Source organism: Mesoplodon mirus (genome assembly GCF_964341445.2).
Source record: "Mesoplodon mirus genome assembly, chromosome: 1".
NCBI lineage: Eukaryota > Metazoa > Chordata > Mammalia > Artiodactyla > Ziphiidae > Mesoplodon > Mesoplodon mirus.
The window spans coordinates 85068674-85082736 of NC_138976.1; the positions used below are offsets into that span (position 1 = coordinate 85068674).

General features: G+C 39.8%; 1 protein-coding gene across 1 annotated transcript in view; it reads right to left on the reverse strand.

Moving 5' to 3' along the window:
* Window positions 1-14063, reverse strand: part of GNAQ (G protein subunit alpha q) — a 301603-nt gene that overhangs the window by 85883 nt on the left and 201657 nt on the right. Inside the window, exon 3 of the mRNA XM_082611287.1 lies at window positions 2771-2925. Coding sequence (XP_082467413.1) covers window positions 2771-2925 — 155 coding nt within the window. The remainder of the gene's footprint in view (window positions 1-2770; window positions 2926-14063) is intronic.

A 14063-nucleotide genomic window follows, 5' to 3' on the forward strand; every position in this document is an offset into this window, starting at 1 on the left:
ACTTCCAGTTTGTAGAAAATCCAAGAGACGGAAGAGAAAGTTAAAGCATGCTCTGAGGCAGCAATCAGGCCCAATCCAGGTCAATCTTTTCAACATGCCAGTGAAATACAAAGCAGGTCTCTACTAGGTTAAAAGAGACTTAAGGGACATAAAAACCAAATGCAATGTGTAGCCCTAAAATCGACGGACTCTAAAGGCCATTTTGGAAGAATCTGGGAAATATGAATATGAACTGGGTACAGAATGATGAAAAGGACTGCTGATTATTTTTAGGTATAATATGGTATTATTAATTATGTAAGCAAATGTCCTATTTTTTCAAAAAGGTGCACACTGAAATGTGGGTATAAGGACATATAATTTACTTTATTACTTCTGCATAAAGATATGGTTAAAAAAGAAAAAAAAGTGCATGTGCATGTACTTATATACCCACATGATGTACAATTTAGAAAATCGAGTTCTCCCTATCCCCATCATGGGAAAGGAGAACTGTTTAAAGAATAATCACGTGAAGGGGTTGAGATCAGCCTGTCCCAGGTGCCCCCGTATCTTCAGCTCTAACATGAGGGATGTGCCCCCAGAGCAGGCGTGTTTTTATGGTAGACGCAGGCTGTGCGACAGAATTCTAAGATGGTGGCTCTCCCAGCATCACAGTGCTAACAGGGGCCTGGAGAAACCGCTGCGGATAGCTCTTTGCCCTAAAGCAACTCATGGGTACTTGTCTGGGAATGCACAAATCTAAACTGAAGGAATGTCACCAGACATATGGTGGAGCTTTGTCTCAAGTACACAACCGCAGTGGCCGACCCAGGTGTCCTCAGGGCAAACAGGAATCTCTCAGAGGGCCTATCCCAGGAGCAGGAGGCAGACCATTTCCTAACGGGGGCGGGGCCCTAACCCTGGTAAGCAACATCCTTATGGGACACTGGTGCTGATACCCTAGTCGCAAGAACTCTCTGTAGGGAGAACAGATCTAGGTGACAGGTAAAGAACAGAAGAGGTGAGGAGGAGGGGGAGAGACAGAATTTAGGATAAAGTAAAAAAGAAATGATGAGAGGTGGAGGATTTATTTGTGTATATAACTTTATAATGGAGGATTCCTTCCTCAGTAAGGACCAGGAGAGGCGTCACAATAGCAAAGTGAGAAGTGAAGAGGAGTTAAAGGAGAACCAGAGGTGAGGGCGGACAGCAGAAGACATAATGAGCAGGAACAAGAACGAGGGGTAAAGCACAGCAGCAATGTGGGAGACATGGATGAAGTCTGGAATGGCAAAGGAAACAGAAAGACAGAGGGCGCAGGAAGTAAAAGGAAGACAGCTGGTCAAAGGTTGAGGGGGCAGAATTTGGAACACATCAGAGCTGAACGCATCTTCTTCATCTCTACTCACAGGAACTTATAGAGTAGGAATTCGGGGCGGGGGGCGGGGGGAGGAGAGAGGGAGAGAGCAAAGGAAGGCGGGCAGACACGGAAGAGGAAGACTGAGGACAGGCAGTGTGGAAGGCTCCGTGAAGGCGTGGAAGAAGGACAAAAGAAGTAGGGAATGAGGAAGCACTCATTTCAGAGGCACAGAGCAGTGGGTATTGGCTTAAACACGACAGACATGGTGTACCTGAGCGTTCCGCGTCACATTTCAGAATTACGTAATTCAGATTTACCTTAGGAATACAAGAACTGTTTTGACCAGGCAACATTTCTTTGGCTAACCCGAATCATAACTTATCTTATACAAATGCCTAGAACTAGGGTAAGAGCATGATCCACTTTACTTCAAAAACAGAGCCAAACAGCTCTTGGATCTTCTCTGCACTGCTGACTGATGCCAATCAGCCTATGGGGCTCCTTATTTTCCCCATGGTCCTGCTCTCATCCAGAGGGTCATTTCAACACATGAACTGCCCTGAGGCTGCTGAATATTTTCCACCCTTTCTTCTGTCTGCCCAGAACCACTACAAGAGGCAAATGCTGGGTTAACATAATTAATGTAGACAGAAATCTGGCTAAATACTACTAAAAAAATCCATTTTTCAGGCGCCCAATTATCTACATTGCTGACCACATTGATTACATTAATCCAATGATTGCCAGATCTTTACTTTCTTTCTGTTAGGCAAGATTTAATCTAGAGAACTAACAAACCTCTCTAGGATGCAAATCTCTCCCAGGACACATGATTTTGATTGACAGCTCACAAAATAATTTGGGAATGCATGCAAAATTAGACTCCCACGCAATTTTCATGCAAAGGCAAATCTATCCATCAACATAACAGTGGCTCCCAGGAAGCAGTCAAGGTTCTGTGCCTGGAAACTAGAAACCAGGAAGTCTGATGTTTGCTAAGCCATAATCAAGCGCATTTGTTTGCGGTTCTTAATGTGCGTAGGTGTTTTCCAGCATATGAATAAGATCAGAAATTTGCATTAAAAATTAGTATTACAAGATTTCAAAGCACAATGAAGTATGTGTTTGAGAACTGCTGGTTTACAATTTGGGGAAAGAGACAGGTTAGTGAATGCAGATTCCTAGAGTCTTCAGTTTGTTTTCCAAACATAAAACAGTAAAATACTCTCCCTGACTCGTGATGCCAGTCCCTTACAATATAGTTTAAATTTATGAGGTTGGCACAAGTTTAATACCTATACTTCCTAACTGTGCAGTTAGAATCAGATAACAATACACACATTACAGAACACAGAAGGTCTCACTGCAGAGTACCTGCACATGAAAGTAAAGGGAAAGATCCAAAGGGCCTCCTGGAGGAATACTTACTATTTGGTAGAGTCAGATAACTGATATTCCCGTCGTCTGTCGTAGCATTCCTGGATTCCAGGATCGTTCCATAAACTCTTTATTGCATCTACATATGGATTCTCAAAAGCAGACACCTTCTCCACATCAACTTCTCGAACTAATTGTGCGTGAGCCTGTTTAAAAAAAAAAAAAAAAGTTTTAATCTCCTTTCCATCACTGAAAATTGCCTTTGGTTTGCACATTACATTGTACACAAGTGAGGTCTTTCCTCATATACTGGTTTTTGAACTGGTTTATAATAATGTAATGCTTCTTTTTTTTTTCTCCTTAGATAAAACCCAGTCCCAAATCTTTCCCTCTAGATTAAACCATGAGGCTACCTAAAGTTGACTAGAGGAAAGCAGAGTGTTTGGTTCCCGTTGGAACAATGAGGATGTCATGCTACACATAATGACTGTTTTCAGGTGATGATCATAATCCTAAATCAATTAATGTTATTAAAGGGAAAAAAGAGACTCTTATCCCCTCTGTGTTTATAGTTTATTATAATCAAACGCATAATATACCCAGCCCTGAGTGTTCTCATGGGCTGGGTATTCACTGAGTAGCAGAAGCTCAGTCAGACTCCTCAACTAATCAGGGTTAGTTTCTACGGCTCGCTTCTGGGATAGGGGTAAAACCACAGAAGAACAGTTAATATTAACGACGGAATCTGAGCAGCGGTAGGCATGCCTCTCCGCTCCCACACCCCTGAATTGCCAATATTTATTTTATAGCTGCCTTATCTATATTATCAGATTGAGGAGGCTATTTAGTTTTTTTTAACTGGAAAAAGGACTTTGTTATTTTCATTATACAACATTTAGCAGGAAAGAGGTAAAAAGATTTAAAAAAAATTTTCAACAAGATTGAAATCAAAATGTTGCAATGGTCAACCCCCAAATTAACCAGAACATATCACTGTCTAACAATCTCAATCAAAATAGGTTTTCATGGGTGTAGTTTACATGTAAATTACATATGCACATGAATATGTAAATCATTATATGTAAATAATTATCTTGAAAACTGGAGGCAGATGGCTGATAATTTGTTAAAACAGTCTTGATTTTGTACAGATAAACTTCTGAACTAGGTCAGTGAATGGTTATCTTGATTACATGATGACCCAATTATTCTTTTCATAGAGTTTTAAGCAGATAGAATTCAATAAATTTAATCCATGTTAGGCCTGTCTGATTCCCCATCTTTATCTTCCTTCTCATCCCATAAGAGGGAAGGGCCCCATGCCATTAGACTAATCTTGACTCAGAGAAAGTTTTAAGAAGCCCAACACGCCAAGAATGAAGAAACCACCTTTCTTGCTAGCTCTGCTCTGACCCTGACAGTCAGATCTAGTCGGTGAGAAGCCCTATAGCTCTGCCCTGCACCCCAACCTTGGAAAATGGATCCCTACAGTTGTTTTCTGTACCTAGTCCCTGCCCAAGCAATCTGTCTTATCCCACCAGCAATCTTGCCATCCTGAAGTCCTGTTCCCAAGTCTCAGACCTCAGGTGGGCCTCCCTCAATCACAGTTCCCTATGAGACTCCCCCTTGAAAACAGGATCACTGGCTCCCCAGTGAATCCCCAGTGCTGTGCTCTGCCTGGCTCTGTAGTGCCTGTTGCTCCGTGTCGATACCAAAGACTGCACTGGTCCCACCTGCTCTGCCGTCTGCCTGCTCAAGTGGACCTCCTTCAAGCACAAAACACTGGCTGTGGGGCCTCCTGCACTCTGCCCAGCAGGCACATCTCATACCTTCACAGGTATGCCTGATGTCAAGCTCTGACCTCGCCTTTCTGCCCTTGCTCACTGAATACAAACAAGTGCTAACTCTTTGTGTCCTGAGGTATGACAACGATCACCCATGGTATAATCCTCAGTTAGAATCCCCGTGGCTATGTCTGTTTTACAGCGTTCTCTAGAGGATTCTGTGCACCTTGGAGAGCAGATGTGGGGCAGGAACAGGGATGTACGGGATGGTCTCCTGCTGGATATACTATAAAGACATGGTTTTAATCTGACTCTGCTGCTTCTTATGACATTGGATAAGTTGCTTAATCTTGCCAAATGTTATCTCTGGTGGGGAACATCCTGCCCCAACAAGCTCATGTGACTTACTATTGTGCTACAATACAGTAGCTGAGTGGTTCTCAAACGGTGGTACACACACCAGCAGCATCACCTGGGAGTGTGATGAAAATGCAAATCCTTCCATCCTACCTCAAACGTTTTGCATAAGAAACTGATTAGCAATCTCTGTTTTAACGGGCCCTCTGGATGATTCTGATACATGGAAAAGTTTGAGAACCACTGCGAACTATTAAGCATCACACAGACACTAGTTGTTGTGGTCATAATTAATTGTCTGGCTGGCCAGAAAACTGCTATTGGAAACTAAAGAGAAGGGTCCCAGAAAAGCAACAGCACTCCAAAGCAAGGGGCATTATAAGGGCCAGGAAGCCACAGAAATGAACAAAACAAGCTAGATGTAGGCAATAGGGAGTGACAGGGACTACAGCACACTGAGAAACACACACCCTAATTAAAGAGGACAGCAGCTATTTACCTCCCACTAATTGTTGCCATTGGGATATAGGCCCAGTGTTGCCAGATTTTCCGATTTATCAAGGGAAGCCAAAAATCTAGATTTTTCCATGAAATATCCCGAATTTTTATTCTTGGCAATGCTATAAACGATAAAGTATATCTGTGCCTGAGTTGGATCAGGTACCACTCATCTGCCCCTCCATTTACTTCCCTAATAAGATTGACCAATAACACTATGTCCCACACAGAACCTGGAACACAGTAGCTGGCCACTTAACACATGCTAGTAAGTAATTCTGCAGCACTTTTCTACAACAATATTTAGACAAACTATTATGCCATCCATAGGGAGAAATGGTTGAGACCTCTCTGAATTGCATAAAAGCTACGTGATGGTACAGGTTAGTGTAGGCAGTATTTAAAAACTGAATTTGAAAAAATAAAAAATAATAATAATTAAAAAAAAACTGAATTTGATATCACTACACTGGGCCAGCCATGTCATCTGGAAGGAGTTCTGTTTCTGTTTCTAGAGAAGGTAACTTATGCCAGCGAAAACAGTTTCAACATAGCAGACACTTTTTACTATGACGATTAAATGTTTACTGAACCCCAATGAAATGCTAGGTAACATAGCAATTAAAGACTTAGATATAGTTGCCACGGAGGCGTAGGGGTGGAGTTGGGGGGAACAGTCCATATAGCCGGCAACCAAACAAAGCCCAGGATTATGTGCTCCGGGAGTAGAAACGAGGGAACGTTTGCGTTTCCATCTTTAATTTCAGTTGACTGTAAGGGCATTTAAATAGACAACATCCTCAACAGTTGTATTATCGAAAAGCCTGCTCCTGTAAAGTGAGATTACTTTCTATTGTTAGAAAACTCCTCTAATTTCCTATCTTGTTCCATCTCGGTTTGCTTTTTCTTACACCTGGAAGGCCTTCTCTATTCCTTTCTTTAGCTTTTGTTCAGGGGCCGTATCCCATGCCATCTCTGACAGGAAGATGTTCCTGATGTTCCTCCTCTCCCCCAAAATGTGAGCTTTGTGTCTTTTGAACCATGGAACTTCTATATTTTGCTTTATGTTGATAGTTACCTCTTGGCTTATCGTCTTCTAGACTATACACTGAGGGAAGGGGCTGTAGCTTACTGGCTCTAATTTCTTTTGGGGCCCAGCACAGAGTGAGCAACAACAAATATTTGTCTAATTTAACTGCATTTAAAAAGTACCTATAGGGCTTCCCTGGTGACACAGTGGTTGAGAGTCCGCCTGCCGATGCAGGGGATACGGGTTCGTGCCCCGGTGCGGGAAGATCCCACATGCCGCAGAGCGGCTGGGCCCGTGAGCCATGGCCGCTGAGCCTGCGCGTCCGGAGCCTGTGCTCCGCAACGGGAGAGGCCACAGCAGTGAGAGGCCCGTGTACCGCAAAAAAAAAAAAAAAAAAAAAAAAGTACATATAAACATAGTGCCAAGTCCTACAAGTCAAAGACAAGTTTCTCAAGGAAATCTTCCATCCATTACCTACTCTCTCAGAACTACATAATCCTTAACAGCACTTATCTCAGTAGCTAGTGTGCGTCTATTTGTGTGCTATTTGTTAGTATCCTTCTCCCTGATCACTGTATAAGTTCCAAGACAGGCTCAGCACTGCAGTATCAGGGTCTAGCAGAGTGCCTGCCACTGATGCTCAATAAATATTCGTTGAATGAAGCATATAAGGAAGGAAGAGTGGAAATTATACTAAACTGGAAATTGGGACACCTAAATTCTAGGCCTGGCTTTACCCCTAACACAAGCCATAACCCTTAGAAGAAACTACTTTACCCCTATAGAGCTTCATTTTCCTGGTCCACAAGATTATGCAATTGAAACAAATCATCTCCCTAAGGCTTCGCCTAGCCATAAACTGCACGACTGTAAATAAATACATCTAGAATGCATGGAGCACCAAGGAGTTACAACACTGTCCCTCCAGGAGCACATAATATATCATTTATTGAAACAAGACCTCACTATTTCAAACAGTGCCTGACAATAAAGGGCAGAACATGGTTAAGTCTGTACAATAGGCAATGCTACATAGGGGTTGAGAAAGTAGAACTCAGTATGGATAGAGAGGTCAGACAACATGTCAGAGAGAAGAGAGGATTCAGCTGGCAGGCTGAGATGAAGATGTGTGACTTCTGAGGAGGAGGAATAGATGAACAAAGGCTCAGTAAACAAAATAAACATGGCCCTCTCTTTTAACTGTAGGAAAAAAAACAGTCTAGTGAGGAAGTTTCATGCTGACCCTTACTGCAAATTAACCTCCACAATGAAAGCTACAGTATTAATCTCAGCTATGAACCATAATCAACCTCCACCAACTATGAAAGTATATTGGCCTCAAAAACCACAAGATCACCGCTTTGCCTTCATCCAGGTCATAATTTCTAAGTCACTTTTATTGCCTACTAAGCTTTGTTTTTTAATTCCACCCTTGCTGTTTTGTAAAATGACATTCAAATATAATCAACTGTAATTTGCATTTATGTAAGAGCTTTCACCTGAAGTTCTCAAGTTATTTAAGTATGACAGCATTTTATAAAATACACACAGAATTTTTCATTGCCTATACAAATGTCCTCAATGGAGGTGCAATCCTCTCATTTTTTTGGTAAAAAATATTCTGTATGTGGAAAGAATATTTTTTAGTACAATGTGTTAGACTAGGAAGATAAATTAGACCCTTTTCTATTTGTCCAAATGTCAGATGTGAAGTAGTAAAAATCACAAGTAATTACGTGAAATCAAACAATTACTAATGAAAAAGGCTATGATGAAAAGGAAATAAGTCATCTCTAATAATATAAATAACAGTTACAAGTGACTACCCTTTTTATTTTGAACACTGTAAATAGAAAAGCAAAACAGGTATGAGTTAGTTAATCATATAAGCAAAATGCAAAATATAATTATATTTCATTTCAAGTTACAGTTGAACACACTGGATGGAAATACTTAATAATGAAAGTTAGCTTTCAGAATTCTTAGCAAGCTGGTGGCAAGCCTCAGAGGGAACATTGTGAGAACTAAGTAGCTACTCTTAGGAACGCTGGCAGAATTTTCGGTTAAGACCACATGGAAACCGCAGGATGTGCCAATGCGGTAGTCTTATTTTTGTGATTCGGTGGTCATAAAATTCAGGTAAATCTTAGATGTGTTGATATTTCCAAGGTTGCTTCAGCAAGAGGAAGGAAGAACTGAGCTCCCACCACAGTGAGTCTTACCCTGCCCACAGAAGGCCAAGCCTTCAGATGAAATAACAAAGATCTTATAGTTACTTTGGAAGGATTTTCAAAAACTCATTAACAGCTCGAGGCGGCTTTAGGCTGGAATGTCACACCTATTCCAGTTCCTACACTCTAGAAGTAGAAAACCAAATGGTAACTTCCACATTTGTTGAAGCTCTCAGACACAAATACTCAGCTCATTAGGGCTGCTCTGTTTGAAAGGATGCCCAACACACACAGAGGGGCTCTGAATTAGAAAAATTCTGAACTGCTGCCTGAGTATGTTTTAATCCTGAACCAAGGCGCACATCTTCTCACTCCTTTTTTTTTCTTGTTGCTTATTTCCATTTTGGCATTTGATTCTAAGTTATGAAAACAAACAAACAAACAAAAACAGGCTTTTTTTGTTTTCTTCTCAAAGGAAATACAGAGTAAAATGATGGACCTTGGGATCAGATCCCTCTGTTGTAATCCCACCTCCACCCATGGGCACGCTATTTAACATCTCTAAACCTCTGTTTCCTAATCTGTTAAATGGGGGTAACAATGGCATTTTATTTATTTATTTATTTATTTATTTATTTATTTATTTATTTTTAACATCTCGACTGGAGTATAATTGCTTTACAATGGTGTGTTAGTTTCTGCTTTATAACACAGTGAATCAGTTATATATATACATATGTTCCCATATCTCTTCCCTCTTGTGTCTCCCTCCCTCCCACCCTCCCTATCCCACCCCTCTAGGTGGTCACAAAGCACCAAGCTGATCTCCCTGTGCTATGCGACTGCTTCCCACTAGCTATCTATTTTAGGTTTGGTAGTGTGTATATGTCCATGCCACTCTCTCACTTTGTCCCAGCTTACCCTTCCCCCTCCCCGTATCCTCAAGTCCATTCTCTAGTAGGTCTGCATCTTTATTCCCGTCCTGCCCCTAGGTTCTTCTGACAATTTTTTTTCTTTTTTCTTTTTAGTTTCCAGATATATGTGTTAGCATATGGTATTTGTTTTTCTCTTTCTGACTTACTTCACTCTGTATGGCAGTCTCTAGGTCCATCCACCTCACTACAAATGACTCACTTTCGTTCCTTTTTATGGCTGAATAATAGTCCATTGTATATATGTGCCACATCTTCTTTATCCATTCATCTGTTGATGGACACTTAGGTTGCTTCCATGTCCTGGCTATTGTAAATAGAGCTGCAATGAACATTTTGGTACATGACTCTTTTTGAGTTATGGTTTTCTCAGGGTATATGGCATTTATTTTAAATTTATCTATTTATTTTTGGCTGTGTTGGGTCTTCACTGCTGTGCACGGGCTTTCTTCAGTTGTGTTGAGCGGGGGCTGCTCTTTGTTGTGGTGCGTGGGCTCTAGACACGTGGACTTCAGTAGTTGTGGTTCACGGGCTCTAGAGTGCAGGCTCCGTAGTTGTGGCGCACGGGCTCAGTTGCTCAGTGGCATGTGGGATCTTTCTGGACCAGGGCTCGAACCCATGTCCCCTGCATTGGCAGGCGGACTCCCAACCACTGCACCACCAGGGAAGTCCCTATGGCATTTATTTTAGGTGGTTAAATGACAGAAAGGATGTAAAACACTTAAAGGCAGACCTAACACCCAAAGCTGCTAACTGTTTAAAAAGCAGAAAAGGAAAATAGCACAGGAAACGTAAAATGTGTGGTGTACACACTTACCAGCTCTGTAACCTTAGGCAAATCACCCACCTTTATTTGCTCAAATGTGAAACAACATTCTAGAGAGCAGCCTGGATAATGGATCTCAAAGAGTCCTCAAATTTGCAAACACCCCTTAAAATTTCCTACCGAAAACGTGGGCAAGAACTATCATTTCTTAGACCACTTCGCCTTCTCTGACTTCATTACAACTTGAACAGCTGACCTTCATTCATTAAGATGCACTGAACACAGAGTGACAGTTGTTGATGCATTTTCTTATGGGCATTACTGCATAAATGACAAAGAACAGCAAAGTCACAGCGAGCTGCTGCTGGCTGGGTTCACGTAGCCAGTGATTCATTCCTATAGAACAGCCTCTCCACACTTATGATTCAACTCATGGCTCAGCAAAATTACAAATTACTACATGACACAGCCTTTTGAAGTCCCTGATGAAGATGATAAATCCTGTGTGTGGAATCTTTCAGTGCTAGGGGATCTACTGATTCTCCTTTGCTAAAGCATCCACATCCCTCTTTACCCTGGTATCACAAGAACAGAGTAGGTATCCACAGATACTCAAGACCCTTATAAAAATTGTCATAGTATTTGCATATAACCTATGCAAATCCTCCCATATCCTTTCAATCATCTCTAGATTACTTACAATACCTAATACAATGTAAATGCCATGTAAATAGTTGCCAGGGATGGGGAACAATAGCTTGAGATCAAACCGGGCTTCAATCGTAACTCTGTCACATTCCAGCCCTGTGTCTTTAGGCTTGTCTCTCAACTTTCTTGAACCTCAGCTACCTCATCTATGAAATGGGAAAATAATTCATTTTAGGGCTGTTAGAAAAGTTATAAGAATTGTTAGTAAAATACCTAAAACAAGTAGTATAATTACTATGAAATCTTGAGCTATTTCAAAATTACCATTAATAAATATTACCTCAACAAATACTTTTCTACCATATGTCAGGCAATACACTAGGCACTGATGAAGCAGATAATTTGTGTTAAATAAAGTAGTCCAGAGAGCCAAATATTAGATAAGAAAGTTTATTAAACTGTCACATATTATTCTAACTTTAAGATTTTACAAATTGATTTATTATCATTATTAGATCTGCTTTTCTAAGGTTAGAGCTTTATTGTTAATCTTTATTACGGCATTCACCAAGGTAATCAATGACTATAAGGCACACTGCCTTTCCGCAAAAACTTTGCTGAAAATCTGTTTCTCTTTTTGGTTTTGCTCGCTATAAGCTACATTTGCTTAATCTAACATATAGAAGATTCCTTCTTCGATGGAGAAAATACTCCTTTATTATTTAAAATGTTCTTTTTCTTTTAAAGAACTCCATCTCTTTCTTGGCTCTACCACTATAAATTTCACTCAAATATTTTCTATTTAGTCCTCTGCTTATTATTTTCCTTTTTCATGCTCGTAGGCCATGTCATAATTATCAGGATCAATGACATTGTAGGTCAGAGCTTGACGCACCATGGCATAACACACACCAAGCAGTTCCAAAGAGTCTGTTGACTGATGTAATTACATGGTTCCATTATGTAGAATCTTGCCCTAAGGTCTGTAAAATCTTGGGATGAAATAAAAAATTGTGCACTCTTTGAAATGCTACTTATCACCTTCATGATTATGATGGTAATACACACACACATTGTGAATACTACAAAAAAGTTTATTTTCAAAGAGTTAATTCAAAGTCACAGTGATAAAGAAGAAATTAGAAGATTCTTTTAAAGATATATGTAGTTATTAAGAGTCAAAGAATTAGGCATACTTGCATGGCTACTTTCAAAGAATATTTCAGGACCATTAGTTACTTGGGGTTTTAACGGCTATTTTTTTGAAAAGTGGGTTCTAGAGCCAAAGTCAGGTAACTGTAGAGAATGATGTTTATAAAAAGTTAAACAGATGGTCTATATTGCAGAACTCAGAACCTTTAATAAGACAACGGTGCTAGGAATCCATGAGCACAGGGTAAGGGTGGAGGCATTACTGTATGACCATGGCAGCACTTCCCCCTCAGATCAGTTGATGAGACTGGTGTTCTCGTGAATCACACTTTGAAAAACACCGACTAGAGACTGAGACTCCCAACAACCAAGTAAGGACTGATTTTACCAAGCAAAACAACTGACTGGCTGATGCTTCCCCATGCTGGCATAACAGGCTAATGCCTGCTTTGTAGATTCACATCATTCTCATTGTTGAGTTCACATTTTGCATGTGGTTCATTTCCTGAAATTATGTCTCAGAAAAAAACATAATCATTTTAGCCCTTTGCAATGTCTGGGCTCCTACAATCTTATTAACCAGAGGAGTGTGTCTGGAATTTTATTTTGTTTGCCAATAGGAAAAACAGATCAAGACGATTTCCCTTCTTAGCTTGGTAGACATTCAGACAAAGCAGAAAAAAAAAAATTTGAAAGAACGAGCTCCTTAATGAAGGGAGGTCCAGATGTACCCGGAAATCTCAGGGTCCTGCAGAGTCTTTCTGGGACACCCACTGTGAAACCTGACTGCTGCAGCTTCAGAAATTGTGTTCAGGAGAACTGAAAGCGAAAGGCTCGTAGCCCCAGAATTTTGCAGAAGAAAAGGAACTTCCTAGAACACTTGTCTAAATACCTCTTCAACTCAGAGAGCAAGAAACTGTTCCAACAGTAAGAATGTAAAAAGAATCAACGGCAATGATGTCTAATTGTTCTATGAAGAAGAGTAATGAAACATCTAGAATCTGAATAGGAAGAAGGGAAGGGAAATAAGAGAACCCACATCTTGCTAGGCACTTTTGGGGGGCAAATAGTAATACATATAATTTGTCACTTTGAGAAAGGACCCAAATTTCAGGAAGATTACAGATAAGAATCAGTTGTAAAAAGTTACTTAAACCAGTGTTGAGAAACTGGTAACTTTCTAGTGAGAGTATGATATAGTTTATAGTGTATACATGACATTCTGGAGTACGAAAAGGAATATTAACAATAGTTAACGCTATATATCTTTGAAATATTATTTATTGACCAACACATCAGTTATATTATATTGGTATTGTTAAAACGTTTCAAACATAAAATTCTTTCTAAAAAATAAAACTTTCATATATCCATATAAAGTAAAAAAAAAAAAAAGAGAAGTTTTCTTGGTACATTCATGTATTTTAGTTATGTTCTTAGCCATTTCTGTTTCTAATATCATATCCCTGACATTTTTAAGAAGACTATATTTTTTTCATTATGGACATATTATATAACTATTTCATGAAATTGCCTGCAATATTCCTCAAAATTGCATTAACCATTTTAGGTTAATAAATTTGAAACTGTAACATTTTCAGTTGGGTCCTTCTCTATAGACCTTAATATTCTTAACTGAAAAATATTCTCTCTTAGGGGCTGAAATACCTGGTAAGCACAAAACAAATTCTGCTAAATGGGAGGTATTCTTAACTCTATTATTTTTTCAAATGCAAATTTGTAAATATTTCAGTTCAAATATTTTCATAGGAAGTATCTCATTTATCAGTTCATAATATTCTTCTTCCACAGATACCTTTAGGAAACAAAACTCAAGACTGGTAGATTATCACAGCTTGTTTGAAAGCAATTATGACTGTGTGTGAGTCATAACTAATTGCAAGTACATTTCTGCTCCATAGGCTTCTTAATTTAATAAATGTTTTACCGTAACACTGTGCACCATTAAGCACTACATTCATATCATTACCACAAAATATTTTTAT